The sequence below is a fragment of the Phalacrocorax carbo genome, chromosome 28 (assembly GCF_963921805.1).
Source record: "Phalacrocorax carbo chromosome 28, bPhaCar2.1, whole genome shotgun sequence".
NCBI lineage: Eukaryota > Metazoa > Chordata > Aves > Suliformes > Phalacrocoracidae > Phalacrocorax > Phalacrocorax carbo.
In genome coordinates this window covers 3,680,844-3,706,729 of record NC_087540.1, presented here as the reverse complement: position 1 = coordinate 3,706,729, position 25,886 = coordinate 3,680,844, and the positions used below count along the sequence as shown (strand labels likewise).

General features: G+C 67.9%; 5 protein-coding genes across 6 annotated transcripts; 3 read left to right on the top strand and 2 right to left on the bottom strand.

The window, feature by feature from the left end:
- Positions 1-324: 324 nt before the first annotated feature.
- ADAMTS4 (ADAM metallopeptidase with thrombospondin type 1 motif 4) lies at positions 325-4,437 on the bottom strand. The gene is made up of 9 exons (XM_064475047.1): positions 3,997-4,437; positions 3,001-3,324; positions 2,625-2,757; positions 2,365-2,535; positions 1,989-2,275; positions 1,710-1,896; positions 1,421-1,596; positions 1,174-1,349; positions 325-1,087 (listed from the first exon to the last, which is right to left on the bottom strand). Exons 1-9 carry the CDS (start codon positions 4,132-4,134, stop codon positions 679-681), a joined length of 2,001 nt encoding a protein of 666 aa, XP_064331117.1. The 5' UTR covers positions 4,135-4,437; the 3' UTR covers positions 325-678.
- A 2,708-nt stretch (positions 4,438-7,145) lies between these two features.
- NDUFS2 (NADH:ubiquinone oxidoreductase core subunit S2) lies at positions 7,146-13,307 on the top strand. Its single transcript, XM_064475073.1, has 14 exons — positions 7,146-7,315; positions 7,435-7,541; positions 8,700-8,890; positions 9,600-9,720; positions 9,896-10,008; positions 10,119-10,193; positions 10,366-10,443; positions 10,667-10,752; positions 11,130-11,249; positions 11,392-11,521; positions 12,095-12,190; positions 12,435-12,518; positions 13,027-13,084; positions 13,167-13,307. Exons 1-14 carry the CDS (start codon positions 7,161-7,163, stop codon positions 13,202-13,204), a joined length of 1,452 nt encoding a protein of 483 aa, XP_064331143.1. The 5' UTR covers positions 7,146-7,160; the 3' UTR covers positions 13,205-13,307.
- Positions 13,308-13,577: 270 nt separating this feature from the next.
- FCER1G (Fc epsilon receptor Ig) lies at positions 13,578-15,694 on the top strand. Of its 2 annotated transcripts, none has more exons than XM_064475075.1 (5): positions 13,578-13,968; positions 14,346-14,437; positions 14,627-14,668; positions 14,973-14,996; positions 15,329-15,694. In XM_064475075.1, exons 1-5 carry the CDS (start codon positions 13,674-13,676, stop codon positions 15,383-15,385), a joined length of 510 nt encoding a protein of 169 aa, XP_064331145.1. In that variant the 5' UTR covers positions 13,578-13,673; the 3' UTR covers positions 15,386-15,694. The 2 variants fall into 2 exon arrangements, with proteins under 2 accessions (XP_064331145.1, XP_064331146.1); XM_064475076.1 differs by having other exon boundaries at positions 13,605-13,968; positions 14,976-14,996; positions 15,329-15,693.
- Positions 15,695-16,928: 1,234 nt separating this feature from the next.
- LOC135317985 (Fc receptor-like protein 5) lies at positions 16,929-20,945 on the bottom strand. The gene is made up of 9 exons (XM_064474726.1): positions 20,915-20,945; positions 20,126-20,146; positions 19,791-20,039; positions 19,276-19,539; positions 18,710-19,186; positions 18,166-18,435; positions 17,743-18,051; positions 17,326-17,643; positions 16,929-16,954 (listed from the first exon to the last, which is right to left on the bottom strand). The coding sequence occupies exons 1-9, from the start codon at positions 20,943-20,945 to the stop codon at positions 16,929-16,931; spliced, it is 1,965 nt and encodes a 654-aa protein (XP_064330796.1).
- A 1,239-nt stretch (positions 20,946-22,184) lies between these two features.
- Positions 22,185-25,542, top strand: PEX19 (peroxisomal biogenesis factor 19). The gene is made up of 8 exons (XM_064475074.1): positions 22,185-22,313; positions 23,407-23,498; positions 23,604-23,769; positions 24,360-24,445; positions 24,527-24,688; positions 24,765-24,941; positions 25,016-25,060; positions 25,159-25,542. The coding sequence occupies exons 1-8, from the start codon at positions 22,259-22,261 to the stop codon at positions 25,219-25,221; spliced, it is 846 nt and encodes a 281-aa protein (XP_064331144.1). The 5' UTR covers positions 22,185-22,258; the 3' UTR covers positions 25,222-25,542.
- Positions 25,543-25,886: the final 344 nt, after the last annotated feature.

The following is a 25,886-nucleotide window of genomic DNA, read 5'->3' as shown; positions in this document are numbered from 1 at the left end:
TGGCAGCGTGGCTGGGTCCTGTGTACCCACGGCTCCGGCTGCGACCTCGAGGGACAGGTACAGACCGGTAGCCTCCCCGAGGGGCTGCACACGGCCGAGAGGAAGCACCCAATAAAGTCCTGTTCTGGGCAAGGCTGGTGGTGGTGCCCTGTTCTTGGGGTGCAGGGGGGTGCTGGTGGCACCCTGGAGGGGAAAGGCGCCAGCGAAAGATGCTGGGGCCGTGCCGGGAGCAGTTGGGAGGGTTAACGCAGCCACAGCTGCGCCTGCGGGACGTTGCCGTGCCTGGCACCGCTGCGCTGATCACCACACACCAAGCCAGGCAGCTCGATAAATAGCTTTAAATACTGGCGCTGCAATAAATTACAGCTGGGTGGCTATGCCCGGGCGGGGCCACAGCCAGGGTAGGGGGCAGTTGTGAGAAGGGGGGGCCCTGGGGCCTGCCCAGGGGCGTCACCCCCTTCTGCCCGCAGAGGGGCTGAGGTAGATGCGGTTACCTGCACCGGGGCTGGTTCCCGTGTGCGGTACGGGCCCGCCGGGGCTCTGCTGAGGGGCTGCCTGATGCTGTCCTGTGGGCGGTGTCCCTGCTCCCAGCAGGCAATAAATAACCAAATAAATAGGCACTGCAGTGCTGCCAGGGTTGCTCCCCAGCAGAGCCATGTCCCTGCCAGGCTTGTGCTGCTACTTGCCACGCCGGCGGCTCCTGAGAATCTCCAGGATCTCGGCTTTCTGCTTCTCCCAGGCTGCTGATGGGCGTCTCTGCACCCGGGGCACGAAGAAGCTGTATTTCAAGCGTGGTGGGCGCTGCTCGTCCACCACCAGCGCCTGCAGCACCAGGGGCTCACGCAGCGGCCCCCGGCCCACCAGTGTCTCGGTGGCCGCCGTGGCCCCGCTGTAGCGTAGGGTCGCGCCACCCGCCAGTGCCACGTCGGTCGGGGAGGGCACCAGGACGTAGCCACCGTTGAGCAGGGAGCCACCGCTCGGCCGTCGCAGGGCCAGGAAGACATCCTCGCCGCCTGCTGCCGAGATCTGCCGGACCAGGAGGTGCGTGGCGCCCGCCGGGATGGTCACCACGTCGTTGTAGCCGTAGCTGTGGGGCACAGCAGGGTTGGAGGGGGGCAATGGCAGCCTGCAGGTGGCATCCCCCCACCCCACCGCTGCCGTTGGGGTGCTTACCGGGATTTGGTGAAGGAGCCGTAGACCTTGGTGCAGCCAGAGCCGTCGCCGCCGCACGTCATGCATTTGTCAAACTTCTTCTTGGAGCCAATGATGCGGTCGCAGCCGGCAGGGATGCAGCGGCCCTGCACACACACCCCTGTGCTCTCGGGGGAGCAGGGCGTCCCGTCGGCCACCTGCGGCACAGCACTGCCTCAGCGCCCGCCGGCGGCACCCCAGGGTGCATGGCGGGCGGAGGGACACTCACCCTCGGCTGCAACACATGGTAGTAGCCCAGAGTTTGGGACTGGCAGGTCAGCTTGCACTGGTCCCGCTCGGGGACGCCGCTGTAGCGTGGCACCCAGTCTGCGGGGGACGGCAGCCCCTTGACGAGGTCAGAGCGATGGTTGTAGGCGGCGCATTGCTCCTCCCGGAAGGTCAGGGCTGCCGGGGGTGGTGAGGCACAGTCAGCACCGGCAGCAGCCCCTGGCCGCCTCACAGCCTGCATTGGGGAGTGGTGCCATCCCCGCTCCCCAGCCCCAACCGGCTCCACTCACGGGTGCTGCCAGGACACTCCTCCACGTTGCAGGACTGGAAGCGGGTGCGCTTGCCTGCACAGTACCGGCCGCCGTGGCGAGGTGCGGGTGCAGTGCAGTTGCGGTGGGAGAGCTGGATGCCGCCACCGCAGGTCCGCGAGCATCCGCCCCATGGGCCCCACGGCCCCCAGCTGCCGTCCACGGGTGTCTGCAGCCAGAAAACGCAATGCAGGGGTGAAACCAATGCTGGCAGGTGAGTGCCCACCCGGCTGCCCCCCACGCTGCCCCACCAGGACTCACGGTGAGCTCCTGCATGCGGCCAACACTGACGCACAGCCCGTCCATGCAGGCTTTGCCCGGTGCGCACGGCGTGCCGTCAGCCCAGGGGAAGTGCTTGGTCTGGCAGACGGGGCGGCCGCCGGCGTGGCCGGTGCACCACAGTGAGGCGCAGGGCGGCTGCAGGTCGCCACAGTGCCGTGAGTCGGGTCCGAAGGCGAGCTGGCATTGCTGCAGCACTGGGTAGATGCTGCCTGGCAGCGCCGAGGGAAACTGCAGCCACTCCAGAGGCTTGTCCAGGAGGCAGTGACCTGCGGGGAGGTGACACTGCTGCACTGGGGGCTGTTCCTCAAGAGCACTGGAGCCCCCCTGCGCCGGGACCTCCCATGCCGGGTCATACCGTGGCCGTTGTCCAAGAAGTCGGTGATGAAGCGGGCACTGCATGGGGACCACATCTCCCCAGGCTCCAGTGAGGAGAGGACGGGAGCCATCACATGGCGGGCAGCTCCGGAGTGGCTGTTCAGCTCCCGGCACGGCTGGGAGGTGTCATGCAGCATGTTGAAGACATGGCCTGCGCCAGGGGAAAGCAGCGTCAGCCCTGACAGGGCTCCCGGGCAGCAGCAGGTCACCCCCTCCTCCCCGCCAGCCCCCGCCGCTCACCTAGCTCGTGGGCAGCCGTGAATGCCGACTGCAGCCCATCATCCTCCACGATGGCACAGCTCCGCTCAGGGTCGCAGGCAGTGCCCACGTCGGCCATGCCCAGTGTGTCACAGGTGGCTGCTCCACAGAGGTCCTGGGGGCAGGCAGGGCGTGGGAGGGGCCCGGGGCACCCCAAGCCCAGACAGCACCCAAACTCCCTGGGACGGGCCCTGGGGACCCCACCAATCCCCAAAACCCACAGATGCCGCAGGGGCTTGCCAGCACCCAAGCACCTTGGGGGTCACCGAGCAACCCTGCCAGCCCCCAATCACCCTGCAGGGACCCCAAAGAGCCCTGCAGCTCCCCCCAGACCCTCCCAGCCATCCCACACACACACCTGTCGAGTGAAGAAGATGGCGGTGTCGAAGTGGAGAGGACTGTCCTCATCCGGGACGTTGAGCCCCTTCTGCCACTGGCAGAAGTTGCGGAGCATCTGAGCAGCGTTGGAGGTGGTGGGGGGGCCGGGGGTGTCCTGGCCCAGCACCACCAGCCGTGTCACCCGCAGCTCCACCAGGTTGCCCAGGCTGCCATGCCGGAAGGACCGGGCAGCCGCTGCCAGTACCGTCAGCAGGTACCGCCGGAGCCCCGCGCCGTGAAACTGGGCCATCGACTCATCTGCCACCACCAGCATCTCCACGTACCGTGGCACCGAGGTGAAGCGCTGCCGGGAAGCAGGGCACTGGAGCAGGGGACTGGCACCAGCCAGTGTCCCCCAGCACCCCCACCCCATGCGGGTGTCCCCCAGCACCGTGCCAGGCTGTGCCCCGTCCCGTCCCCGTGCCAGCCCAGTGCACCTCATCTCCTCTGGGCCCCGCACCAGCCCACATCAGTCTCCCCGCAGGGTCCCAGCTGCCCGCAGCCCCGGTCCCCCCTCCGGATGGGTCCCGGCCCTGCCCCGGGAGGCGGGGGGCAAGCCCGGGCCGCCCCTGGCCCTGAGCCCCGCCCCATCCTGGTCCATCCCAGTCCATCCCGCCCCATCCCGACCCGCTGAGTCCCAGCCCATCCCGGTCCGTCCCAGCCCATCCCGGTCTATCCCAGTCCGTCCCGATCCGCTGAGTCCCAGCCCATCCCGGTCTATCCCAGTCCATCCCGGTCCGCTTAGTCCCAGCCCATCCCGGTCTATCCCAGTCCATCCCGGTCCGCTGAGTCCCAGCCCATCCCGGTCTATCCCAGTCCATCCCGGTCCGCTTAGTCCCAGCCCATCCCGGTCTATCCCAGGCCATCCCGGTCCGCTTAGTCCCAGCCCATCCCGGTCTATCCCAGGCCATCCCGGTCCGCTGAGTCCCAGCCCATCCAGCCCATCCCGGTCCGCCGTTCCCCGGCCCGGCTGTACCTTGGCTCTCCTCGGGGCCGGCCCCACGCGGGACCGTGTCCCGGCTCCCTCCGGTGCCGTTACGGGACACGAGGGGCCGGGGGCGGCCCCGGCAGCGGCGACAGCAGCGACCAGGAGCGCCAGGAGCGCGCGGCGCATGGCCCGGGCACGGCGACAGCGGGTCCCCGCCGGCTCTGCCGCCGCCGCCGCCTTTTAACGGGCGGGAGAGGCGGCCCCGGGCGGGGGGGCGGAGCGGGGCAGCCCCGGCGGGGGGACGGCCCCGGCCCCTCGGGTCGTTCCGGGAAGGCAGAGCCGGGACCCCTGGGAGCGGGGCCGGGCCTGGGAATCCCCCTCGCTGGGACCCCCCCGCACCAGGATCCCCTCACCGGGTTCCCCTCCCTGGGATCCCCCTCACTGGGATCCTCCTTACCAGGACCACCTTACTGGGATCCCCTCACTGGGACTCCACCCCACCAGGATCCCCCTTGCCATGACCCCCCTCACTGGGACACACACCCCCCCCGGATCCCCCTCACCAGGACCCCCTCGCTAGAACCCACCTCACTGGGACCACCTTGCTGGGGACCCCCTCACTGGGATCCCCCTCTCCAGGACACCCTGACCAGGACCACCTTGCTGGGATCCCCTCACTGGGACCCCGCCTCACCGGGACCCCCCTTGCCAGGTATCCCCCACCAGGACCCCCCTCACTGGGACTGTCTTGCTGCGATCCCCCTTCACCAGGACTTCTTCATTGGAACCCCCCTCACTGGGACCCCCCTCTCCAGGATGCCTTCACCAGGGCCACTGCGGGACACCACTGGCGTGGCAGGGGTTGGGGTCACAGTGGGTGATTGCCAGGGGCAGCCTTGGGGTGTCTGGCATGGGCACAGGGCTGGGGGCAACCTGGGGGAGCAACCGGGGGGGGACTCCCCCACCCTGCAGCCCCTGCTGCCCCCTAACTCCCCGCTGCTCTATTCCCATCTCCTCCATCCCTTCTCATCTTCATCCACCCATCTCTTCCATCCCTCCCCATCCCTGCCTGTCCCCTCCAACCCTCCTCATCCTCTTTATCCCTGCCCATACACTCCATTCCTACCCATACACTCCATCCCCTCCATCCCAGCTTGGGGGGTGTCAGCCCCTCCATCCCCTCCCCACGTCCGTACTTCCCAGCAGGACCACACGCTGTGTCACACCGCGAGTCACCTCCTGGCCCCCAGCCCGGCTGGGCAGGACATGGGCTGCATCCTGCTTCCTCCCTTCTCGGAAAGTGGGAGCCAAGCCCGGCCGCCCTTCCTGCCCTGGCACCCCCAGCACCCCCCATCTGGGGGTGCCCTGTGCGGCCCCGGGTGCTGCCCGGTGGGTGCCGGTGCCAGTGCCATCCCCGCTGTCCCCAGGAGAACAACAGGGTGACGCGGCCCTGCACAAAGGGAGCCGGCGGCACCCGGCGCTGCCGTACAAAGGGCCTCTGTGCCGGTGCCGTAGTGGTGCTCGGCTGCACCCGTGGGACCCTGCCGGCACCGCAGATGGGCCCGGCTGGGGAAGCACCTGCCCGGCACCCACCCGCGCCAAGAAGCAGCGGTGCTGGTGGGGCGTGGAGCCCACTGGGAGCCCCACCACTGCCCTGGCACCTGCCGCAGGCAGCACATGCAGCATCCGTCTGCCATGGTCAGCATCCACCAGAGCCAGCATCCCATGGGCTGTGGCATCCACCGGCTCCGGCATCCGGCACAGCCGTGTCCCTGGGATCCAACATCTGCTCTGGCCAACATCCGCCACCTCCGGCATTCACCACGTGCAACATCCGCCACCTCCGGCATCCACCAAGTGTAGCATCCGCCACCTCCGGCATCCACCTGCTCCAGCATCCCCTCAACTCCGGTATCCCCAGCTCCAGTATCTGCCAGTGTCGGCATCCCCAGCTCCAGCGTCCCCCAGCACCAGCATTCCCAGCTCTGGCATCTCTCACGGATCTGTGGTCTGGGCCATGGGGCACCCTTAGGTGATGGTAGGGTCTCGGTGCTGAGGATCGGGCCCTACAGGGTGGCGCTGTGCCAAGGGGGGTGGGGCTGGTGGCCAGTGGCCAACATCTGGACAGCATCACCGTGACTCATGTCGGGGTCGGGAACAGCTGTGACGTGGGGTTGAGCGGCAGCTGGCGTCACTGGGCGGTGACGCAGGGCAAGGCCACGGGAGCCGGAGTGACCCTGTGGCTGTGGGAACATGGTGAGGGGGAACAGGGGACACGGAGGGTCCTGGCGCGGCTGGATATTCCCGTGTCCCCTCAGAAGGGGGGGGCAAATCTGGATGCTGGAGCCAGGGAATCTCCAAGTGGGGGGGGCTGGGGGTGCAGCATGGGCAAGGGGGGACACAGGACAATTTGGTCACACCTCCCTGGCCCAGCACCCTCATGGAGACACTGCAGGTGTCAGGGGAGGGGACAGGCCACCTCCATCCACGGCAGTCCCCAAGTAGGGAGGCCTGGGGACACATGTCCCCTCACCATCATGCTGGGAGACCCCACTCCTTTTTCACCCAGCGCACCCACTCGCCCTGTCCCCTCCGTCCCCGTCACTGTCCCCTTTGTCCCCTCTGTCCCTTTCTCCTCCATCCCCACCTTGTCCCCTCTGTCCCCATCCCTGCCCCCTCCATCCCACCCCTGTCCCACCCCTGTCCCCATCCCTGCCTCCTCTGTCCCCACCTTGCTTCCTCCATCCCATCCCTGTCCCCTCTGTCCCCATCCCTGTCCCCTCCGTCCCATCCCTGTCCCCTCCGTCCCATCCCTGTCCCCTCCGTCCCCATCCCTGACCCCTCCGTCCCATCCCTGACCCCTCCGTCCCATCCCTGACCCCTCCGTCCCATCCCTGTCCCCTCTGTCCCCATCCCTGCCTCCTCCATCCCCATCCCTGACCCCTCTGTCCCACCCCTGGCCCCTCCGCTCCATCCCTGTCCCGTCTGTCCCCATCCCTGTTCCTTCTGTCCCATCCCTGTCCCCTCCGCCACATCCCTGTCCCCCCCCGTCCCCATGTCCGCCCCACGGGACAGCCCCGTCCAGCAGCCACTCTCTGCCAGGCACGGCGATAGCGGCGACTTCAGCGGCCGTTTCCCTTAGTAAAGATGGCGGCAGAGCGGCCTACGGTCAATATGACGGCGCGGCGGAGCTTCGCCTGCCCTCCCCCAACATGGCGCCCGGCCCCGCCCCCGCAGCGGCGGTGAGGGCGGGGTGGCGCATGCGCAGTGCCAAGGGCAAGATGGCGGCGCTGCGGGCGCTGGGGAGGCTGCGGGCACCTTCGGGGCTGCGGGCGGCGGCGGCGCGGCTGGGGCCGGCCCCGGTCCGGTGAGAGCGGTGGGGAGCCGGGACCGGGGGAGGCGGCGGGAGGCTGGGGCCGGGGGTGGCGGGGCCTGGGCCTGGGCCCCCCCTCACGGCCCGGCCCTGGCCCCGGTCCCGGCCCGCAGGTCGGTGCGGCAGTGGCAGCCCGATGTGGAGTGGGCCCAGCAGTTCGCCGGCGCCGTCATGTACCCAAGCAAAGAGACGGAGAAGTGGGTGCCGCCTCCCTGGAACGGTGAGGGGCGGTGGAGGGCGTCACCGGCCGAGGGGGGGACCCCGAGGCCCCGGGGGAGGCCGGGGTGGGGCCGTGGCGAGGCCCTGGGAGAGCGTCGGGCGCCCTGGGGGGGTCCTGGAGAGCCCCTGAGGCCCTGGGAAGGCCCCTCGGAGGGGAGGCCGAGCCTCTGGGGGGTGTCAGGTGCTCTGGGTGGGAGTCAAGGCCTTGGGGGTCTCTGGAAGGATGTCAGGTGCTCTGGGTTGGCCGTGGAGGGACCCTGAGGCCTGGAGGGAGTGTTGGGGCCCTTGGGAGGGTCCTGGAAGGGTTTTAAGTGCCTTGGAGGGGCTCCGGGGAGGGCGGCAAGGTCCTGAGGGGTGTTGGTGGCCCTTGGGGGTGCTCAGTGGGCTCTAGAGCCAGATTGGAGCTTGCTGGAGTCCCTGCTGTGCTCAGAGCTGTCTGGGAGGCACTCAGGGCCCCATGGGTGCTCGTTGGGGGTCACATGGGGCCGGGGGATTCCCCTGGGTCTGTCTGGGGCTCATTGGAATGCTGCTGGGGCCCTGGGTACCCAGGGGTGCTGCTTGGATGTTTGGGGCCAGACTGGGGCTCACTGGGTGCCTGGTGGGTCCTCTGAGACTGGTGAGTGCCCAGTGAGGACTCAGCAGGTACTTGGGGGGGATGTCTTGTTCTCCTGAGTGCCCCATGGGTCTCAGGGGGTGTGGGTGTACAGGGCAAGTCCCCTGGGAGCATTAGCCCCGTCCGTATCCCCTGAGATGCTGCAAGATGCTCTTGCTTCAAGCCCCAGTCAGGCTTTGAGCTTCTCATCCCTCGCTTCTCTTTGCTGGCTGTGCAAATCTTCCTGTGCCTGGTCTCTGCTGTGGCCCTGGCCCTTCCACCGCAGCACTCCGGGAAGAGCGGCCAGCTCGGGCCAAGCCTTCCGGAAAGCAGTGGGACACCTTTGGACGTGTCCCAGGGGTCTTGCGTTGGGCCGAGATGGGAGCTGGCGGTCAGGACGCTGCGTTCCTGATGTCTGGCCAAGCTCTGAGCTCAGCCTGGATGTCTGTCCAGTGTCCGCTCTGTGTGTCTGAGCTGCTGGGGAGAGGCTGAGGGCGCTCGGGGGCAGCAGCGCTGCTGGGGGTGGATGTTTCTCCCTGCCCAACTCCTCTTTCCTCCCCTGAGCAGACAAGGACCCTCTGGCTCACAAGAAGGTCTCAAGTTTGACTATAAACTTTGGGCCCCAGCACCCGGCTGCCCATGGGGTCCTGCGGCTGGTCATGGAGCTGAGCGGGGAGACGGTGAAGAAATGCGACCCCCACATTGGCCTCCTGCACCGAGGCACCGAGAAGCTAATCGAGTATAAGACATACCTCCAGGTAAGGCACAGCAGGCTCCCAACACTTCCCCATCCCAGGGGCCGGTGTCTGTCCACAGGGGGAGAGAGGGGTGTCTTTTTGGGATGAGGAAACTAGGAGGTGAAGGGCTGCTGGTGTCTGACTGTCTGCAGCTGTCTGCTTGGGTACGTCAGCAGCCTCCTTGGTGCTCTGGGAGGGGATTCATTTGCCTGTCGGGTTTTGCAGCAGTGTTTGTAAACAGACCCTGCTGATTGATTGTTCTGATCAGGTTTAACCTTTCTGCCAGTGGGAGAAAGAGAGCTTGACATAAATAGCCCAGGGGAGGGGTGTAGCACTGCCTTGGCTGGCCGCTGAGGCTCAGGGCAGAGCCTTGACAGCCATGCTCAGCTGCTCAGCGGAGACAGTTCTCAGCTGGCTTGTGCCAAGGGTGCAAGATTAGGGCTCTTGCAGTGTCTGTGAGCTGGAAAACTCTTGCAGAGGAACGTTGTCTGCCTTCCATTCACACCTTATCCCAAGGCAGGGCTGTCCGCTCCAGCCGGAGATTTTGGGCTGCCTTCCAGACTGCTGCCATGCTCAGAGTGCCCTGAGCTGGGAAGATGCTGTGCCTGTGGACTGCGTCCTGGCATTCCCCGGTGGGGACGAAGCCTCTCAGCACTCCTGGCAGTCCTGGGCCCTCACTGCCCGGCTGCAGGTGCCGGCAGCTGCCGCTCAGGGATGTTTCTTTTGGCAGGCACTGCCCTATTTTGACCGTCTGGACTACGTCTCCATGATGTGCAACGAGCAGGCCTATTCCCTGGCTGTGGAGAAGCTGCTCAACATCCGCCCGCCCCTGAGGGCTCAGTGGATCCGAGGTGAGGGTGGCCCCATAACGTTTCTGCAGGGGCTCCAGCTCCCACCCCAGAGGCAGGTGCTTCTGCCTGCCCTCCTGAGGGCTCATAGCTCTCAGCTTTCCAGAGGCACAGACCCCGTTTCCCCTCCCCAGGGGGGCTGGAAGTGCTCACCCCGCTGTGCCCCCTCTGCCCCCAGTCCTCTTCGCAGAGATAACCCGGCTGCTCAACCACATCATGGCCGTGACCACGCACGCACTGGACATCGGGGCCATGACCCCCTTTTTCTGGATGTTTGAGGAGAGGGAGAAGGTAAACGGCAGTGCGGCCGTAGCAGGGCATCGGCAGCAGGACCGATCTGGGGCTCGGTGCTGGCCGCAGAGCCGTGCCGGGATGCAGTGGGATCTCCTCTGTCCCCGCAGATGTTCGAGTTCTACGAGCGGGTCTCGGGGGCGCGGATGCACGCCGCCTACATCCGCCCTGGCGGGGTGCACCAGGTGAGGGCGGCTGTGCTGTGTCCCGGCTCCCTGCAGAGCCCCTCTGGTCTGGCGGGGATGTGCGGGGTGTCCCCATGTCCCCGCGTGGGTGATGTCGCCTCCGGTGCCTCCCTGCCCACGTCCCCGGTGCCACCAGCCGTGCATGGGCTGACTGCCCTCTCCTCCCGTGCAGGACCTGCCCCTGGGGCTGATGGACGACATCTATGAGTTCGTGAAGAATTTCTCCATGCGGGTAGACGAGGTGGAGGAGGTGAGGCAGGATGACAGCTGGGGTTCTGCCCAAAACCCAGGAGAGAGGGGCAGTTCCCATTTCCCATCACCCTGAGGGCTGGGGCCTTGCGTTGCCTGTCCCCTGGGCACAGCCAACCGGGGTTGTTCCTCCTGTGGTCGCAGTGACAAGCTGACGTGGGTCAGGAGAGGGGTTGCGCAGTCAGGGAGAGGCACCCAGGTGACTAATGTCCCGCTGCCTGCAGATGCTCACCAACAACCGCATCTGGAAGAACCGCACGGTTGACATCGGGGTGATAACAGCGGAGGAGGCTCTCAACTACGGGTTCAGGTGGGTCGGTCCAGTGGCTCGTAGGGAGGCTTGGTGGGGGGCCTCAGACCTCCTGCCACTGCCCAGCTGTGTCGTTCCCCCCAGGAGGGATCGGGGTTATATCCAAAGAGCACAGGGCTGATCGGAGCCACCTTGGGGAACAATGTCGGGACAGTGCTACCTGGTGGCAGGAACTGAGACTCCGTTGCCTGCCTGATGTCCCCATGCCTTGCTCCCATGGCTGCTGTTAGGGCTGTGGGGTGCGTGCAGGCGGGGGACGCGTGGCCACTTTCCCCTGTCTCGGGGTCTGCTTTGGGGTGCGGGGAGGGCCCGGGGCTGGTGTGGGACTGGGGCTCCCCTTAGGTGGGCTGCTCACCCGCCTCCCTCCCTCCACCCAGCGGGGTGATGCTCCGGGGCTCAGGGATCCAGTGGGATCTGCGCAAGACCCAGCCCTACGACGTCTACAGTGAGGTGGAGTTTGACGTCCCCATCGGCTCCCGGGGCGACTGCTATGACAGGTATGTCGCACCCCGGCTCTGCCACGTGTGGGGGGCTGTGGGGAGGCCTCGGCAGGGTCACACCTCCTCTATGGGCCTGCAGTGAGGCCGTGGCTTCCCCATGGGGCGCCCTCAGGTCCTGAGCGGCGTGGGGATCCCACAGGTACTTGTGCCGCGTGGAAGAGATGCGACAGTCCCTCCGTATCATCCTCCAGTGCCTCAACAAGATGCCTGAGGGGGAGATCAAAGTAGACGATGCCAAAATCTCCCCTCCAAAGCGGGCAGAGATGAAGGTAAAAGCGCTTCCTTCACCCACTGGGCCTCGCTGCCGCTGGTGCGTCAGTGCCGGCAAGCAGGAAACGTGGTTTCACAAGTCAGATGCTTGCGGTTGCCGGTGTTACCTGCCGCTGTGTCTGTCCCCAGCTTGGCTGAGAACCGCCTGGCTTCCTGTGTGCTGCCCTGCCAGGCCCAACAGCGCGTGGGCAGGGAGGATGGCTTTGTGCCGAGGGGAGGTTCACTGCCTCCTAAAGCTGCCCCTGAGCCCTGTGGCTGTCTGGTCCCACGCTGTGGGAGGGGATCTCCCTCCCCCGGCTCTGCCAGGCCTGGCCCAGCTTGGCCAAAAAGCCACCTTGGTGAAGGCAGGGGCTGACGGAGCAGAGACCGGCCCGGAGGAGACCTGGCAGCGGCCCTGCCGCGTCATCCCACGTGCTCGTTCTGGCCAGTGGCTGCGTGAATGCGGCCACCACCCTGGCTCCCATGCTTTGCTCCTTGTCACCAGCTGCCGCGGCGCAGGCAGGAGGCAGGCGGTGTTTTCTGCCCGCACCCAGCCGTGCGCCCCCAGTGAGGGTGCCTTCCTCTCTCTGCAGACCTCCATGGAGTCCCTGATCCATCACTTCAAGCTCTACACGGAGGGCTACCAGGTCCCCCCTGGAGCCACCTACACAGCCATTGAGGCCCCCAAGGTGCCACTTCTCGGGGTGTTATGGGGACAGTGGGTTTGGCATGGTGAAGGGTGTCCTGGCTCGCTGTGCCACTCTTGGGGACATCGTGGTGCTCGTGTCCCCGGCTGGGTGGGCTCTCCTGTCCCCAGGACTCTGCTCTTACACCACATTGGTGTTGCAGGGCTGGACACCATGTCTGGGAGACAGAGCCTGAGCCCCCTAACAGTGTCACCATGTCACCAGCCCTGTCCCCGTGTCCTTGCAGGGTGAATTCGGCGTCTACCTTGTCTCTGATGGCAGCAGCCGCCCCTACCGCTGCAAGATCAAGGCACCTGGATTCGCTCACCTGGTAGGAGAGGCTGGGGCCCGTAGTGAGAGTGGGGTTTGGGCTGGAGGGGACAAGTGCAGCCCAGGACGAGCTTTCTTCCCTCTCTCCTTGCTGGGCTCACTCCAACGTGGCCCCGTCACGGTGGGCTGGAGCAGGGGTCTGTAGGCCACCGCCTGCCTGTCCCCTGGGCTCCTTCTGGGACACAAACTTGCCTCTCGTGCCTCTGCTGCTAGAGCTGGTTTCCTTTCTCAGCTGATAACTGACCACTTCCCCTCCCTCCTCCCTGCCGGGTGCACTGTCAGGGACAGCACCCCTTCCCCTGCCGGCCCCCCCAGCCGCGGCGGGGAGCAGGCCCCGCTGCCGGTGCGGCACCCACTCTGGAAGGGGTGGGCCGGGCCCTGCTCGGCCATTCCACCCTTGTGCAAACCCGGGAGCGGAGCCGTCCCCTCTGACCTCAGCGGGCCTGGGGCGGGTCACGGGTGCTTGGGGGAGGATGTGGACTGATGGGGATCTCTGTGCTCTGCTTCAGGCCGGTCTGGATCGGATGTCACAGGGCCACATGCTGGCGGACGTTGTGGCCATCATTGGTACGTTCCCGCCTTGGGCGGGGGGGCTCCTTCCCCGTTCTGGGGGGCTGATTGTGCTCTGACCCCTCTCTTCCTCTCCCAGGCACGCAGGACATCGTCTTTGGGGAAGTGGATCGATGAGGCGGTGGCCCCGGCCGCCCCTCTCCTGCTGTGTGCGCTGCTCTGGGCAGGGAGACCCCCTGCGCCCCCTTCCTCACCTGAGTCTAATAAAGACTAAGCCAGGTCCTGCCTGTCCAGCGCCTCTGTCCCTGCCTCAGCCCTTCTCCTCCAGCTGAAACCCGGTGAAACCCCGCTCTTCCTCCCTTTCCCACGTGAGGCTCGTGGTCGAGAGCTTCCCCTTCCCCTAGTTGCAGCCCTCGCTGGGTAGAGGATCCTCCCCAGCTGGAGGGAGCTTGGTGGCACCCCTGCGGTTTCGCTTCCACCCCCCCCGGGTTTGGGCGGTGCTGTGCCCATAAGCTGTGGGCCTTCCCAAACAACCTTCATCCGCCCAGAGGGGCTGGTGGGTGCTGCTGCAGCCCCCACGGGTGACCGCAGCCGTGCTGGGGAGCTGCGGTACCACAAGGGCTGCGGTGGGTGGGGCGCGGGGAGGATGGGTGATGCTCAGGGACAGCTCGCCTGGCCCTTGAGCAACAGCCCCACCGCCCTTTGTGGGAAGAGGGGGCAGCTGCGTCGGCCAGTTCCTCAGCGTGGCTGGGGCCATAGGAGCGGGGGAAGCGAAGGAGGGGCGGCGCGAGCCGGCAGGGAGGAAGGCGCTGGGTCTGCGGTCAGCAACTCCGACGCAGTAGCCCCAACACGCTGGACCCCGCTCGGGGCGGCGCGGAGGATGACTGCTCGGCTGCTGCTCACCACCGCCCTGCTGCTGCTGCTGCAGACCCCGGCGGCAGGTGGGGACGGGGATGGGGGCCTGTGGGGATGGGGAGCAGCTAGGCAGGCACGTGGCTGTTGGGCTGGCTCCTTTGACAGCATCTTCGTGCCTTTGGGACAAGCTGGGACCTATCAAAGCCTTCCCTGGGGTTCTCCTGGCATGGAGGGGCACCCCAGGGTGAGTCCTGGTGGGCTCTTGGGCTCTCCAACACTGTCTATGGGGATGTTGGCGCCGCCTGTGACCCCCCGGGACCTTCTGCTGTTATCAGCATGTGGAAAGGGGTGATGCCTGGAGGTGGCGGAGCCAAGCTCTCAGCAGCCAGGAGGGGTGCAGGATCCGTCCCAGGGTCATGCTGATCTGGGGACACCCTCCTACCCCTTCCCCCATCCTCCCCAGAAGCCCTGATGGAGCCGGAGCTCTGCTACATCCTGGATGCCATCCTCTTCCTCTATGGCATCGTCCTCACCGTCCTCTATTGCCGCCTCAAGGTGAGCCCCAGGATCCAGCCTGTGGGCACCTGTCCCTGGTTTGGGGACCCTGGCGGGCCTTGGTTTTTTGGGGTACCCCTGGGGAGGCTACAGCAGGTGCCCCAGGGCTTCCCCACCTGCGGTGGGGCTTTTTCCTCTTCTTACTTCTTCTTTCTTTGCCTTTTGGGTGACCCCCTCACCACCCTGCAGTTCACGGTTCACCGAGAGTCACAGCAGGGACCTGGCAAAGAGGTAACGGCGCTGCCAAAAAAAGGGCAGCTGGGACTGGGGGCAGTTTGGGGCTGCGGTACCCCGGGAGGGATGGACAACCCCCCCCAGCCAGCGCCCGTCCCCCGTGGTGCTGCAGCCACGGAAGGGGAAAGCGAAGGGGAGTTGGGGGGGCTCTGGTGGTCCCACACTGGGGGGAAGAATTCCAGGAAATCTCATGGCTTCCCCAGGGAGCGAGGGGAGGGGTGCAGGGGGCCTGGGGGTGTGAGGGCAGCCCTGCCTGTCCTCCCCGCTCTGCCCCAGCTCTTTCTCTTTCTCTTTCCTGGAGCAGAAGGAAGAAGCCATCTACACAGTAAGTCAGCCTGGGTGATGCATCCCAGGGGGGACCCTGTCCTGGGGGGAATGTCCTGGGGGGGGGGCCTACCCATGGCTGCTGTCCCTGGCAGGTTTACCACGTCCCCTGGGGTGCCTGTGTCCCACTGGGTGCCCCACCCCGCAGGTGCTGTAACTTGGGGGGTGTCCTGTCCCCCCTGCCCTGCGCCCACCCTAAGTGCAGTCCCCCACAGCAGCCCACAGCCCCCCATGGCACATGTTGGGTGGGAAGCTGCCACGGTGGGGTGACAGCCTGGAGGGAGGGTGGCAGCTGGCGGGGACAGGCACCTTGTAACCCCCTCTCCCACGCAGGGGCTCACCGGTGAAGGCCAGGAGATGTACGAAACCCTGCAGGTCAAACACTCCTGACCCCATCCTGCGACCGCCCCGCAGCCGCCCCTCGTCCCCCTGTCCATCCCCAGCAGCTGGGGCTCTACCCCCAGCACCCCCTTCCTGGGACTGTGATGGAGAACTGGAGCCTTTTTCCCTGGAAATGGCTGGTTTTGCCCCCAAACTGCCTCCAGCTGGGCACAGGCGCAGCCTGGGGTACCGCTCTGGGGCTGAGACGCCCTGAGCCTGGCAGGGGCTGAAGCTGCCGGGGTTGTGTGGTGCTGACCCCCCCCGCCCCCCCTTCCCCAAGTAAAGCAGCACCATACGCAAACCTGGCAGGAGGGTTTCAGTAACAGCGAGGACAGAGCTGGCCCTGGTGACAAGGGCACCGGCCACGGGTGGGGCTGGACACGATGGCACCGGCTGCCAAGAGGGACGGGCACCCAGCAGGGACGGGGACAGTGGCACCATCTCCTGCTGGGGATACGGACCCCCTGGGGACGGTGGTGCCATCTGATGGGGGCGAAGCCCATGGGGACACGGACGATGTGGAGCTGGGGACAGTGGCACCGGCTCCTGGTGGCAGCTGCCACGTGTTTCTGGGTGGAGGAGACGCTGCCGGGAGAGAAAAACACCATTTCCCTCTGTTTAACCAAGGCCCCGCAGAGCCTGGGGCGGGGGGGCCCCAGCACCCTCGGGGGTCTTGGCACTTTTCTTGAGACACAGCCAGAACCCAGTACCCACAGCCTGGGGGGGGCCCCGCTGGGCCAGGATGGGGAGAGCCCTGGCGGGGGAGAGGAAGAGGGGGTAGGGGGGAACTCTGTGGAGTCCTGGCAGGACTGGGAAGCACTGGGAAGGGGAAGGGGGAGTACTGGGACCACTGGGAATGCTGGGTGTGGGAATGGAGACCTCTTGGGGCCACTGGGTGGGGGAAGGGGGAGCCCTGCAGGGGGGAATGGTGGATAGTGGGTGCCCTGGGTCTCCCCCACTTGGGACCCGGGCTGGGCTGGTCTGGTCTGGATCGGGCCCCAGGCAGAGTGGGCACCCTGGGGGGGGCCGTGGGTTGTGAGTGGGGGGGTTTGCCCAGGGGGACGATGGGGACACGGGACACCAGCGTGCACCAGTGGCACCCCCAGTGCCCGTCCCCCCCTCCCAGCGCCCCGCGGGTGTCACGGGACGTTCTCGTAGGTGTCGCTCGGGAGCCGCAGCCGCGCGTGGGGACCCGGCAGCACCGCGTACGTGACAGACGGTTCCCGTGGGGGCCCGGGTCGGGCCCGGGTCGGGGAGGTGCCTGGAAGACAAGCCGGTTCGGGGATCCGGGTTGGGGGTGGTGGCACGTGCGGGCAGCGTGCCCCCCTCCCCGTACTCACCCCAGCCCCGCTCGGTGACCACGACATGGCTGTACAGCACCTCCCCGTCCCCCGGCGCCCCGGGCAGGGCTGTGGGCTCTGGCTGGTGACCCTCGTGCTCTGGGGGGGTCGTAAAGTCCCTGTGGGACAAGGGAGTACCTGGGGTAGGGGAGGGTGGGGGGTTGCGTGTCCAGCCCCTGGGAAAGGGGCTTTGTGGTTGGACACCCCCACACTCACCTGCCCTGGCTCTTCCCAGTGGCTGCAAGACAAGGGGGAGCGTGAGCAGCCTTGGGGTCTCCGGGGTGACAGTGGTGAGGGACCCCCAGCACCCCTGAGACTCCATGAGACCCTCCCAAAACCCTGAGCAAAGGATGCTGGGGCCCAGGAGGGAGGGGGGACCCCTGGGACCCCCAGGCCCCCAAGCTGGCAGTACCTGGGACTCAGATGAGACAGGGGGGTGCGGGCTGCAAGCAGGGATGCCCCACAAGGCACCCCAGGACCCCCCAGACCCCAACTCAAAGACTCCAGTGCTCAGCCCCGTGTGCCCAGGAAGGAGGGGACGCCCCCAAGACCACCCAGGCCTCCCAGCCCAGACTCCCAGGACCCCAACATGGCAGTACTGGGACTCACCCCTGCACACCCAGATGAGATGGGGGGACGTGGGCTTCAAGCAGGGAGGGCCCCCAGGACCCCCAAAACCCCCCAGGACCCTGAGCCAAGGGCACTGGGGGCTCAGCCCCAGCCAAGAAGGGGGATGTGGGGTACAGCCCCATTGATCCCCTCCCAGCTGGTGTGGGGGGCTTTCACCCCACTTGGGACCACCAACCCGGCCCCCAGTGCCCGGTGTGGGCCACCTACCCCTGTGGCGCCGGCGCCGGAGGTGCCAGGCCATGGCAGCACCGAGCAGGAGTAGGAGCAGCAGGGACATGCTGAGCCCCACGGCCATGGCTGGGAACAGAGTGGGGACAAGCCTAGGTTGGCGCTGGCCCCAGGGGGCCAGACCCATGCAGGGACCACGGGGAGGGGGCAGATGAGCGCAGCCCCCACCTGTGCCCTGCTGCCGCCACCCCCACTGTGGCTGCGTCACAGAGAGGACCAGCGCCGGGCTGTACACCCGGAAGATGCGGCGGGTGCTGAGGCGGTTGGTGGCCAGGCACTGGTAGGTCCCGGCGTGCGCCTGCTCCACGGTCCCCAAGGTGAGGACAGGCCCCGAGCCCAGCTCCTGCCCATCTCGCAGCCAGGTGAAGGTCACCGGCATGGTGCCCGCCTGCACCGAGCAGCTCAGGTTGAGGCTCTCGCCTGCCGGCACCGACGGCTCTGTCCTCGTCATCGCAATGGTGGCATTGGCCACCGGCACTGCCACGCAGAGACACGGTGCCGGGGGTCAAACGGTGGCCGTGGCCGTCCCTCAGCATGGGATGAGGCGATGCTGGGAGGGGGGGGCACCCGAAGCTGGAGGGTCCCACTCACCCAGGACGGTGACCCACAGCGGCGGGCTGTCGGCCGTGGTGCCGCCGTTGGTGGCTGTGCAGTGGTAGCGGCCACCGTCCTGCTGCTGCACGGCACGGAGCTTGTAGCGGGGGCCCGTGGCCAGCGGCGCGGCCAAGCCCTGCCGGTGCCAGGAGAAGGAGAGGGGTCCTGTCCCCGCGGCCACCGAGCAGGCCAGCTCCAGGTGGTCACCCTCTGCCACCAGCCCCCCGGGGGGCTGCACTGCCAGGGACACCCCCGAGACCGGGACCCCTGCGGGGAGGAGACAGGCAGGGACAGGGAAGCTGGGGAGGGACAAGGGGACCTGGGGGGGGGATGGAGGGGACCCCAAGGAGAGATGAGGGGACCCAGGCAGGGATGGAGGGGCCTCAGGGAGGGATGTGGGGAACTGGGGAGGGACAAGGGGACCTGGGGGGGTCGGAAGGAGCTGGAGAGGTATGTGGGGACCCAGACAGGGGTGGCAGGACCTGGGGAGGAATGGGGGGCCCTGGGAGGAACGCAGGGAGCTGGGGAGGGATGGAGGCACCCCAGGGAGGGACAGAAGGAGCTGGGAGGGACGTGGGCCACAGCGAGGGTTGGAGGGAGCTGGGGAGGGATGCAGCAACCCAGGCAGGGATGGAGGGATCCCAGGGAAGGATGGAGAGCCCGGGGGAGGGAACTGGGGACCCGGGGAGGGCTGCAGCACCCCGGTACATCCCCATCCCTCCCACACACTCACTGTACACCACGACAGCGACCAGGGCACTGTATTTCCGCACACTGGATGTCTCTGTCCGCACCTCGCAGGAGTAGTTCCCCGAGTGGAGCAGCCCCACGGCTGGCAGCCGGAGCTGGGAGGAGCCCTGGGGTCCCCCGACCACCACCTTGTTCCGGTAGAAGAGGTGCTGGAGGCGGGCGAGGGGCCGCAGGGGGCTGTGGTGGCTGAGGCAGTGCAGGGCCAGGGGGGCTCCCTCGGGGAGCTTGGCCAGGCCCTCCAGGCGCAGCACCGGCACCGAGAAGAGCTCTGGGAAGAAGCCAGGGGAACAGTGACACCGAGCCGCTGGGGAGGGGGGCTGCACCCCTCCGGGTGAGTGCTGGGGAGCCGGTGCTCACCTTGCACGTTCACTGTCACCAGCGCCGACTCCTTTGTCTCCTGGAAAATGGTGCGCATGGTGGCCTGGCAGCGGTAGCGCCCGCTGTGGTGCAGCTGCAGGGAGGGCAGGAGCAGCTCGGGCGCCGGGGAGGGCCCCCCCAGCACCTCCCACTCACGGAAGAACTGCACTTGGGTGATCGGCTTGCCCTTCCAGCCCCGGCAGCGCAGCGGCAGCATGTCCCCCTCCAGCAGTGACCCCACCGGCACCTGCAGCACCAGCCAGTCTGCAAGAGAGGGCCGGGGTGGCCGGTGCGTGGGAACGCAGCCAGTGGGCTCCCGTCGCACGGGGACACGCCAGTGTGCACAGGGGTGCACCCACGTGCACGGGGATGCACTGGTGTGCACGGGGATGCGCCCGTGTGCACGGGGACAGGCTCCCGTCGCACGAGGGGCAAGAGGCTTTGAAACAGAGCCCACGCAGAGCCCTCGGGGCACCCGCGGGTGCCAGGGCAGGGTCACCTATCCCGCCCCTCACCATTTGAGAAACTCAGGGTGACAGGGCTGCTGAGCTCAGTGCCAGGGCTGCGGCACTGGTAGCTGCTGCTCCCAGAGGAGCTTTCGGAGACGTGGATGTGGCTGGATGCTGTCTGTTCCCAGAACTGTGTGTTGCGGTACCAGGAGGTAGGGCCAGGCGTGCCAGAGCCCCGGCAGGTCAGCGTCACCTTCTCCCATAGGAACACAGGCATCCAGGGGGGGTCCAGCGTGAGCTGGCTGGGCCTGGCACCTGCGGGGTGACAGGGGACACCAGCCTGCCAGGGCCACCGGGGGTGTCTGGACACAGTGGGCTGGGGACCCGCAGCAAGGACTCACCAGTGAAGCCGAGGGCTTGGGCTGGAAGGGAGAAGGGGAGAGGGGCTGGGTGGGGGCTGCTGCCACGGGGACACCCAGGGGATGGGGTGCAGGAGCTGTCCCCAAGCTGCCCCCACGGGGACGCCGGCACCCGTGCGAAAGAGCATGGGGACTGTCCCCAGGGCAGCTGGGACAGCCCAGGAGACATGGCTGTGTCAGAGCTGCCCACGCACACCACATCTGCGGGGCACGGCCCCAGGCCGGGGCAGAGCATGGGAACACCACTGCCAGCCCCACGGCACCCGTCCGCACGGTCCCATTCCCATGGTACCTGTCCCCATGGCCCCATCCCCACATCCCCATCCCCACAGCCCTGTTCCCACGGCCCCATCCTCACATCCCCATGCCCACAGCCTCATTGTTGCCATGTCCCCAACCCCACAGCCCTGTACCCATGATCCAAAGCCCACAGCCCTGCCAGCCACATGATGCTAGTCCCCACAACCCCATCCCTGCGACGCCGGTCCCTGCATCCCTGTCCCCTCATTGCCATCCCCACAGCCCCGACCCCGTGGCCACGCCAGCCCATGGCCCCAGGCGTGCCAGGGATACAACCCCATGGGCTGGCTCTGCTGGCATCTGGGACCTGGGAGGATCCCACAGACACGCTGCATTCCCTCCCCATGAGCCGGCTGGTGCCACTGGGCTCTGTCTCAGCCCACCGCTCCCCAAAGCGGGGAGGGCTCCAGAGGCCCATCCCCATGGCATCAGGACCCCTGCCAGCCCCATGGCCTGTGCCTGGGCACTCACCCCAGAGGAGAAGCACCACACTCCTGGCCATCCCCGCAAGCTGCTGCACACTGGTGGGGCCACCTGTCCTTTGCATAGCAGCTATTTGGGTAAACGGGAAGGAAGTGACTTCCGCGTCCCCAGGGCCTTGCCCCAGCCCCGGGGGACATCTGCCTACTGGCACGTGGCGGGGACGTGGTGGGCACCAGTGAGGGACGGGCTTGGGTCTGGAGGAGCCATTGGCCCCTTTGCCCAGGGCTGGTCCCTCCGTGCGCCAGAACCCTCCAAATACGGGGCACAAGCAGCCCCAATGGTTGTTCCGCACTCGTGAGGGGATGAGGAGCTGAAGGCTGGGACCCCAAGCGCTGGGACCCCGAGGGCTGGGACCCCGAGGGCCGGGACCCCGAGGGCTGGGACCCCGAGAGGCCGAGACCCCATGGACTGGGACCCTGAAGGGATGGGACACGGAGAGCAGGGACCCTGAAGGACTGAGACCCCGGGGACTGGGACCCCAAGAGGATGAGACCCCGTGGGCTGGGGCCCTGAGGGGATGGTGCCCCAAGAGCTGGGATCCCCAAGGGCTGGGACCCCGAGAGGCTGAGACCCCATGGACTGGGACCCTGAAGGGGTGGGACACAGAGAGCAGGGACCCTGAAGGACTGAGACCCTGGGGACTGGGACCCCAAGAGGATGAGACCCCGTGGGCTGGGGCCCTGAGGGGATGGTGCCCCAAGAGCTGGGATCCCCAAGGGCTGGGACCCCGAGAGGCCGAGACCCCATGGACTGGGACCCTGAAGGGATGGGACACGGAGAGCAGGGACCCTGAAGGACTGAGACCCCGGGGACTGGGACCCCAAGAGGATGAGACCCCGTGGGCTGGGGCCCTGAGGGGATGGTGCCCCAAGAGCTGGGATCCCCAAGGGCTGGGAACCCGAGAGGCTGAGGCCCCAGGGAGTGAGACCCCCAAGGGGCTGGGACCCCGAGGGCCGGGACCCCGAGGGCCGGGACCCCGAGAGGCTGAGGCCCCAGGGAGTGAGACCCCCAAGAGGCTGGGGCCCCGAGAGCTGGGACCCTGAGAGCCAGGACCCCAAGGGTATGAGACAGCAGGGACCGGAACGCCGCGCGGGTGAGACCCCGGGGCCGGGACCCCGCGGCCGCCCGGCCCGCGGCGGGGATGCCCCGCCCCGCCCCGCCCCGCCCCGCCCCGCCCCGCCCCGTGCACTGCCCCGCCCCGTGCACCGCGGCGCCGCCTGGCGGGCGCACGGCGGAACCGCGGCGCCAGGGGCGGGGCTCCCGGCAGGGCGTGGCCCCGGTGGGGCGCGGCCGCCAAGCCACGCCCCCCCGCGGAGGCGGAGCGGCGCGAAGATGGCGGCGGAGCCGGGCCCGGGCGCCGACCCGGAGCTGGAGGAGCTGCTTGATAGTGAGCGGGGCCGGCGGTTATTGGGGTGCGGGGGGCTGGGGGTCACTGGGGTGCGGGGGGGTCGGGGATCATTGGAGTGCAGGGGGCTGGGGGGCATTGGGGTGCGGGGGGGTCGGGGGGATCATTGGAGTGCAGGGGGGCTGGGGGTCATTGGGGTGCGGGGGGTCGGGGGATCACTGGGGTGCGGGGGGTCGGGGATCAATGGAGTGCAGGGGTGCTGGGGGTCATTGGGATGCGGGGGGTCGGGGGGTCACTGGGGTGCGGGGGTGCTGGGGGTCTTTGGGGTGCGGGGGGGTCGGGGGATCATTGGAGTGCAGGGGTGCTGGGGGTCACTGGGGTGCGGGGTGCTGGGGGTCTTTGGGGTGCGGGAGGGTCGGGGGGTCACTGGGGTGCAATGGGGTCAGGGGGGTGTTGGGGCGCGGTGTGGCTGGGGGTTATTGGGGTGGGGTAGGATCACTGGGGGTGCAGTGGGGTTGCGGGTTATTGGGGTGCAGTGGGGTTGGGGGATTATTGGAGTGCAGTGGGGCTGGTGGTTATTGGGGTGCAGATATTGGGGATGAAGTGGGGCTGGGGGGTCATGGGGGTGCAACGGGGTCAGGGTGTGACTGGGGTGCAGTGGGGCTGGGGGTTATTGGGGTGCAGATATTGGGGATGAAGTGGGGCTGGGGGGTCACGGGGGTGCAACGGGGTCAGGGTGTGACTGGGGTGCAGTGGGGCTGGTGGTTATTGGGGTGCAGATATTGGGGATGAAGTGGGGCTGGGGGGTCATGGGGGTGCAACGGGGTCAGGGTGTGACTGGGGTGCAGTGGGGCTGGGGGTTATTGGGGTGAAGTGGGGTTGTTGAGTTTTGGTGCGCAATAGTGCTGGGGGTTTCCTGGGGTGCAGTTATCGGGGCACGGCGGGGTGGGGGGTGTTGGGGCACGGCCCCTGGTGCTGGGCAGGCATTGGGGTCCATGGGGTGCAGCACAGTGGGGGAGGTGGGGTATGCCACGGGACAGGGGCCATTATGGGGTGCAGGGAGCTACTTGAGGGATGGTGGGGGGCCTCGCCCAGGGGTGCCCTGGGGTCCCCCTCAGCCCAGCACCTTCCCCAGGTGCCCTGGATGACTTCGAGAAGGCCAGGCCTGCTGCCCCCCCGCCGCCGCCCCCCGCCGGGGCCCAGCCCTCGCCCAGCGCCGCCGCCAAGGTGCGACGCTGCCAGGACGCAGCCGCCGCCGCCGCCCCAGCCCTTGGGGTGGGGAGACACCGTCGCCACGGCGCGGGGGGGGCCTGACCGTGCCCCTCTCCCCAGGCCTCCCTCTTCGCCTCGCAGGAGAGGTTCTTCCAGGAGCTATTTGAGGGAGAGCTGGCCTCGCAGGCGGCGGCTGAGTTCGAGCAGGCCATGCAGGAGCTGGCCCGGGAGGAGCCGCACTTGGTGGAGCAGTTCCAGAAGTTGTCGGAGGCGGCGGGCAGAGTGGGTGAGTGGGGCTGGCACGTGGGCGTCCCCGCCGGCCACAGCCCCTCGGCACCGCTGCCGGTGGGATTAAAGGATACGGCAGAGGTGTACGCCGAGAGGCAGCCATGCCCCCTGGCCGCCGGATCGGTTGCACCAGAGATGGTGTGTTGCAGCCTGGTGAACCCTTGCCGTGCTGGGAGCGTGCTGGCAACCGATCGGCCCTGGCAACTTCAGGTCTTGCCGACAGCTGGGGGTCCGAGGTCGCAGAGTGAGCGGCATGGGCTGGCCTGGGCTGGGCTGGGCTTTGGGGCCGCCGGCGCCGGGTGGTTCCCCACCACGCCGGGTGGTGTCAGTTTGACTCGGGGCCAGTTGGCGCCTCTCCGGTGTTGCGGTGCTGGGCACCTTCCCGCACGGCAGGAGCTCCCCCAGCCTTCCTGCCACCGGTGGAGCTGGGGCAGGGGAAGGTCTGGCAGCAATCCCAGTTCTGCAGGACCCTGGGGCCCCCATTTAGGAGCGGGGTCCCCAAAAAAAGACCCTGACCCTTGCCGAGAGGGATGCCCCGGTCTGCCCGGAGTCTCCCTCTCCCCGACCAACATCTCCCGGTCCCCACAGGCAGCGACACAGCGTCGCAGCAGGAGTTCACCTCTTGCCTGAAGGAGACACTGAGTGGCCTGGCCAGGAATGCCACCGACCTGCAGGTACGGCCGCACCCCCGCCAGCCAAGCGGCGTCCCCCCAGGGGTGCCCCCCATCCCGGGGGGTCTGACGGTGTCCTTGCAGGGCTCCTCAGCCTCGGAGGAGGAGCTGGCGAAGGCGCTGGAGGGGCTGGGGCTGGAGGAGAGTGATGGTGAGGGCAGTGTCCTGCCCGTCATGCGGAGCATCATGCAGAGCCTGCTCTCCAAGGACGTGCTCTACCCCTCGCTCAAGGAGATCACCGAGAAGGTCGGGGTTTGCCGGGACCGGGACAGGGCGGGAAGGCACGGCGGTCCCAGCCTGACCCCCCACCATCCCCCCGCAGTACCCCGAGTGGCTGCAGCGGCACGGCGAGGCGCTGCCGGCTGAGCAGTACGAGCGGTACCGGGCGCAGCACGGCGTGATGGGCCGCATCTGCCAGCAGCTGGAGCGCGAGCGGCCGGGCGAGGGCGAGGAGGAGCGGCGGGCGCGCTTCGAGACCCTCCTCGACCTCATGCAGCAGGTGAGCGGTGGGAGGACGGACGGACCCCCCCAGGTCCCCAGTGCCAGCCTGACCCCTTGTGTCTCCCCCCACAGCTGCAGGACCTGGGGCACCCACCCAAGGAGCTGGCTGGGGAGTCGGTGAGTGTCCCCAGGGACCCCCTGGCAGGGTAGGGGCCCTGCCCTGACTCCCCCGAGACCCCTGGGTCCCCCAGCTCACCCTTCCTCCCTCCCTGCAGCCCCCTGGCCTCAACTTGGACCTGCCAGGGGCGGCGGGTGGCGAGCAGTGCCGCCTCATGTAGCGCCGGCGGTGGAATGGGGGCACCCACGGACCCCCGGTGCTGCATTGCCAAGGATGGCCCCCGCCTCGTTACTGACTAATTAAGACCCCGATGAGGATGAAGACGAGGATGAGGAGGCTCCGAACAGAAGTGGAGTCGTGGCCGCTGAGGAGCAGGGCTGGACATGGCATCCCTGGCTCTGCCGTCCCATGCCGTGGGGGTGCTGGGGATGGTGGTGGGAGTCGGGGAGGGGCCCGGTGTGGGGTGGGGGCACGGGGACCCCGGCCCTGGGGACATGTGCGTGTCACCCCCCGATGTCCCCAATAAATGTGTTGGCAACTACACTGGCTCCCGCCTGGGGCAACTGAGGCAGGGGTGGCCGGCAGCAGCCTGCCGAAGTGCGGCGGGCACGGGTGCAGTGACGGGGGGACCCCGAGCGGCACGGCAGGGGAGGGGGCGTGTGAGACCCTGCGGTAACATGGGCGGGGCTTGGGGCGACCCTACAATATGGGAGGGGGCAAGGTGACCCTGCAGTCGCATAGAGGGTGGGTGGCCCTACGGTGACAGTGGGGGGAGACAAGGTGACCCCACAGTAACACGAGGAAGGGGGCACGGGGGGACACTACAATAACGCGGGGCGCGGGGTCGCCGCTGCCATGGCGACGGCGGGGCCGGGGCGGTGCTGT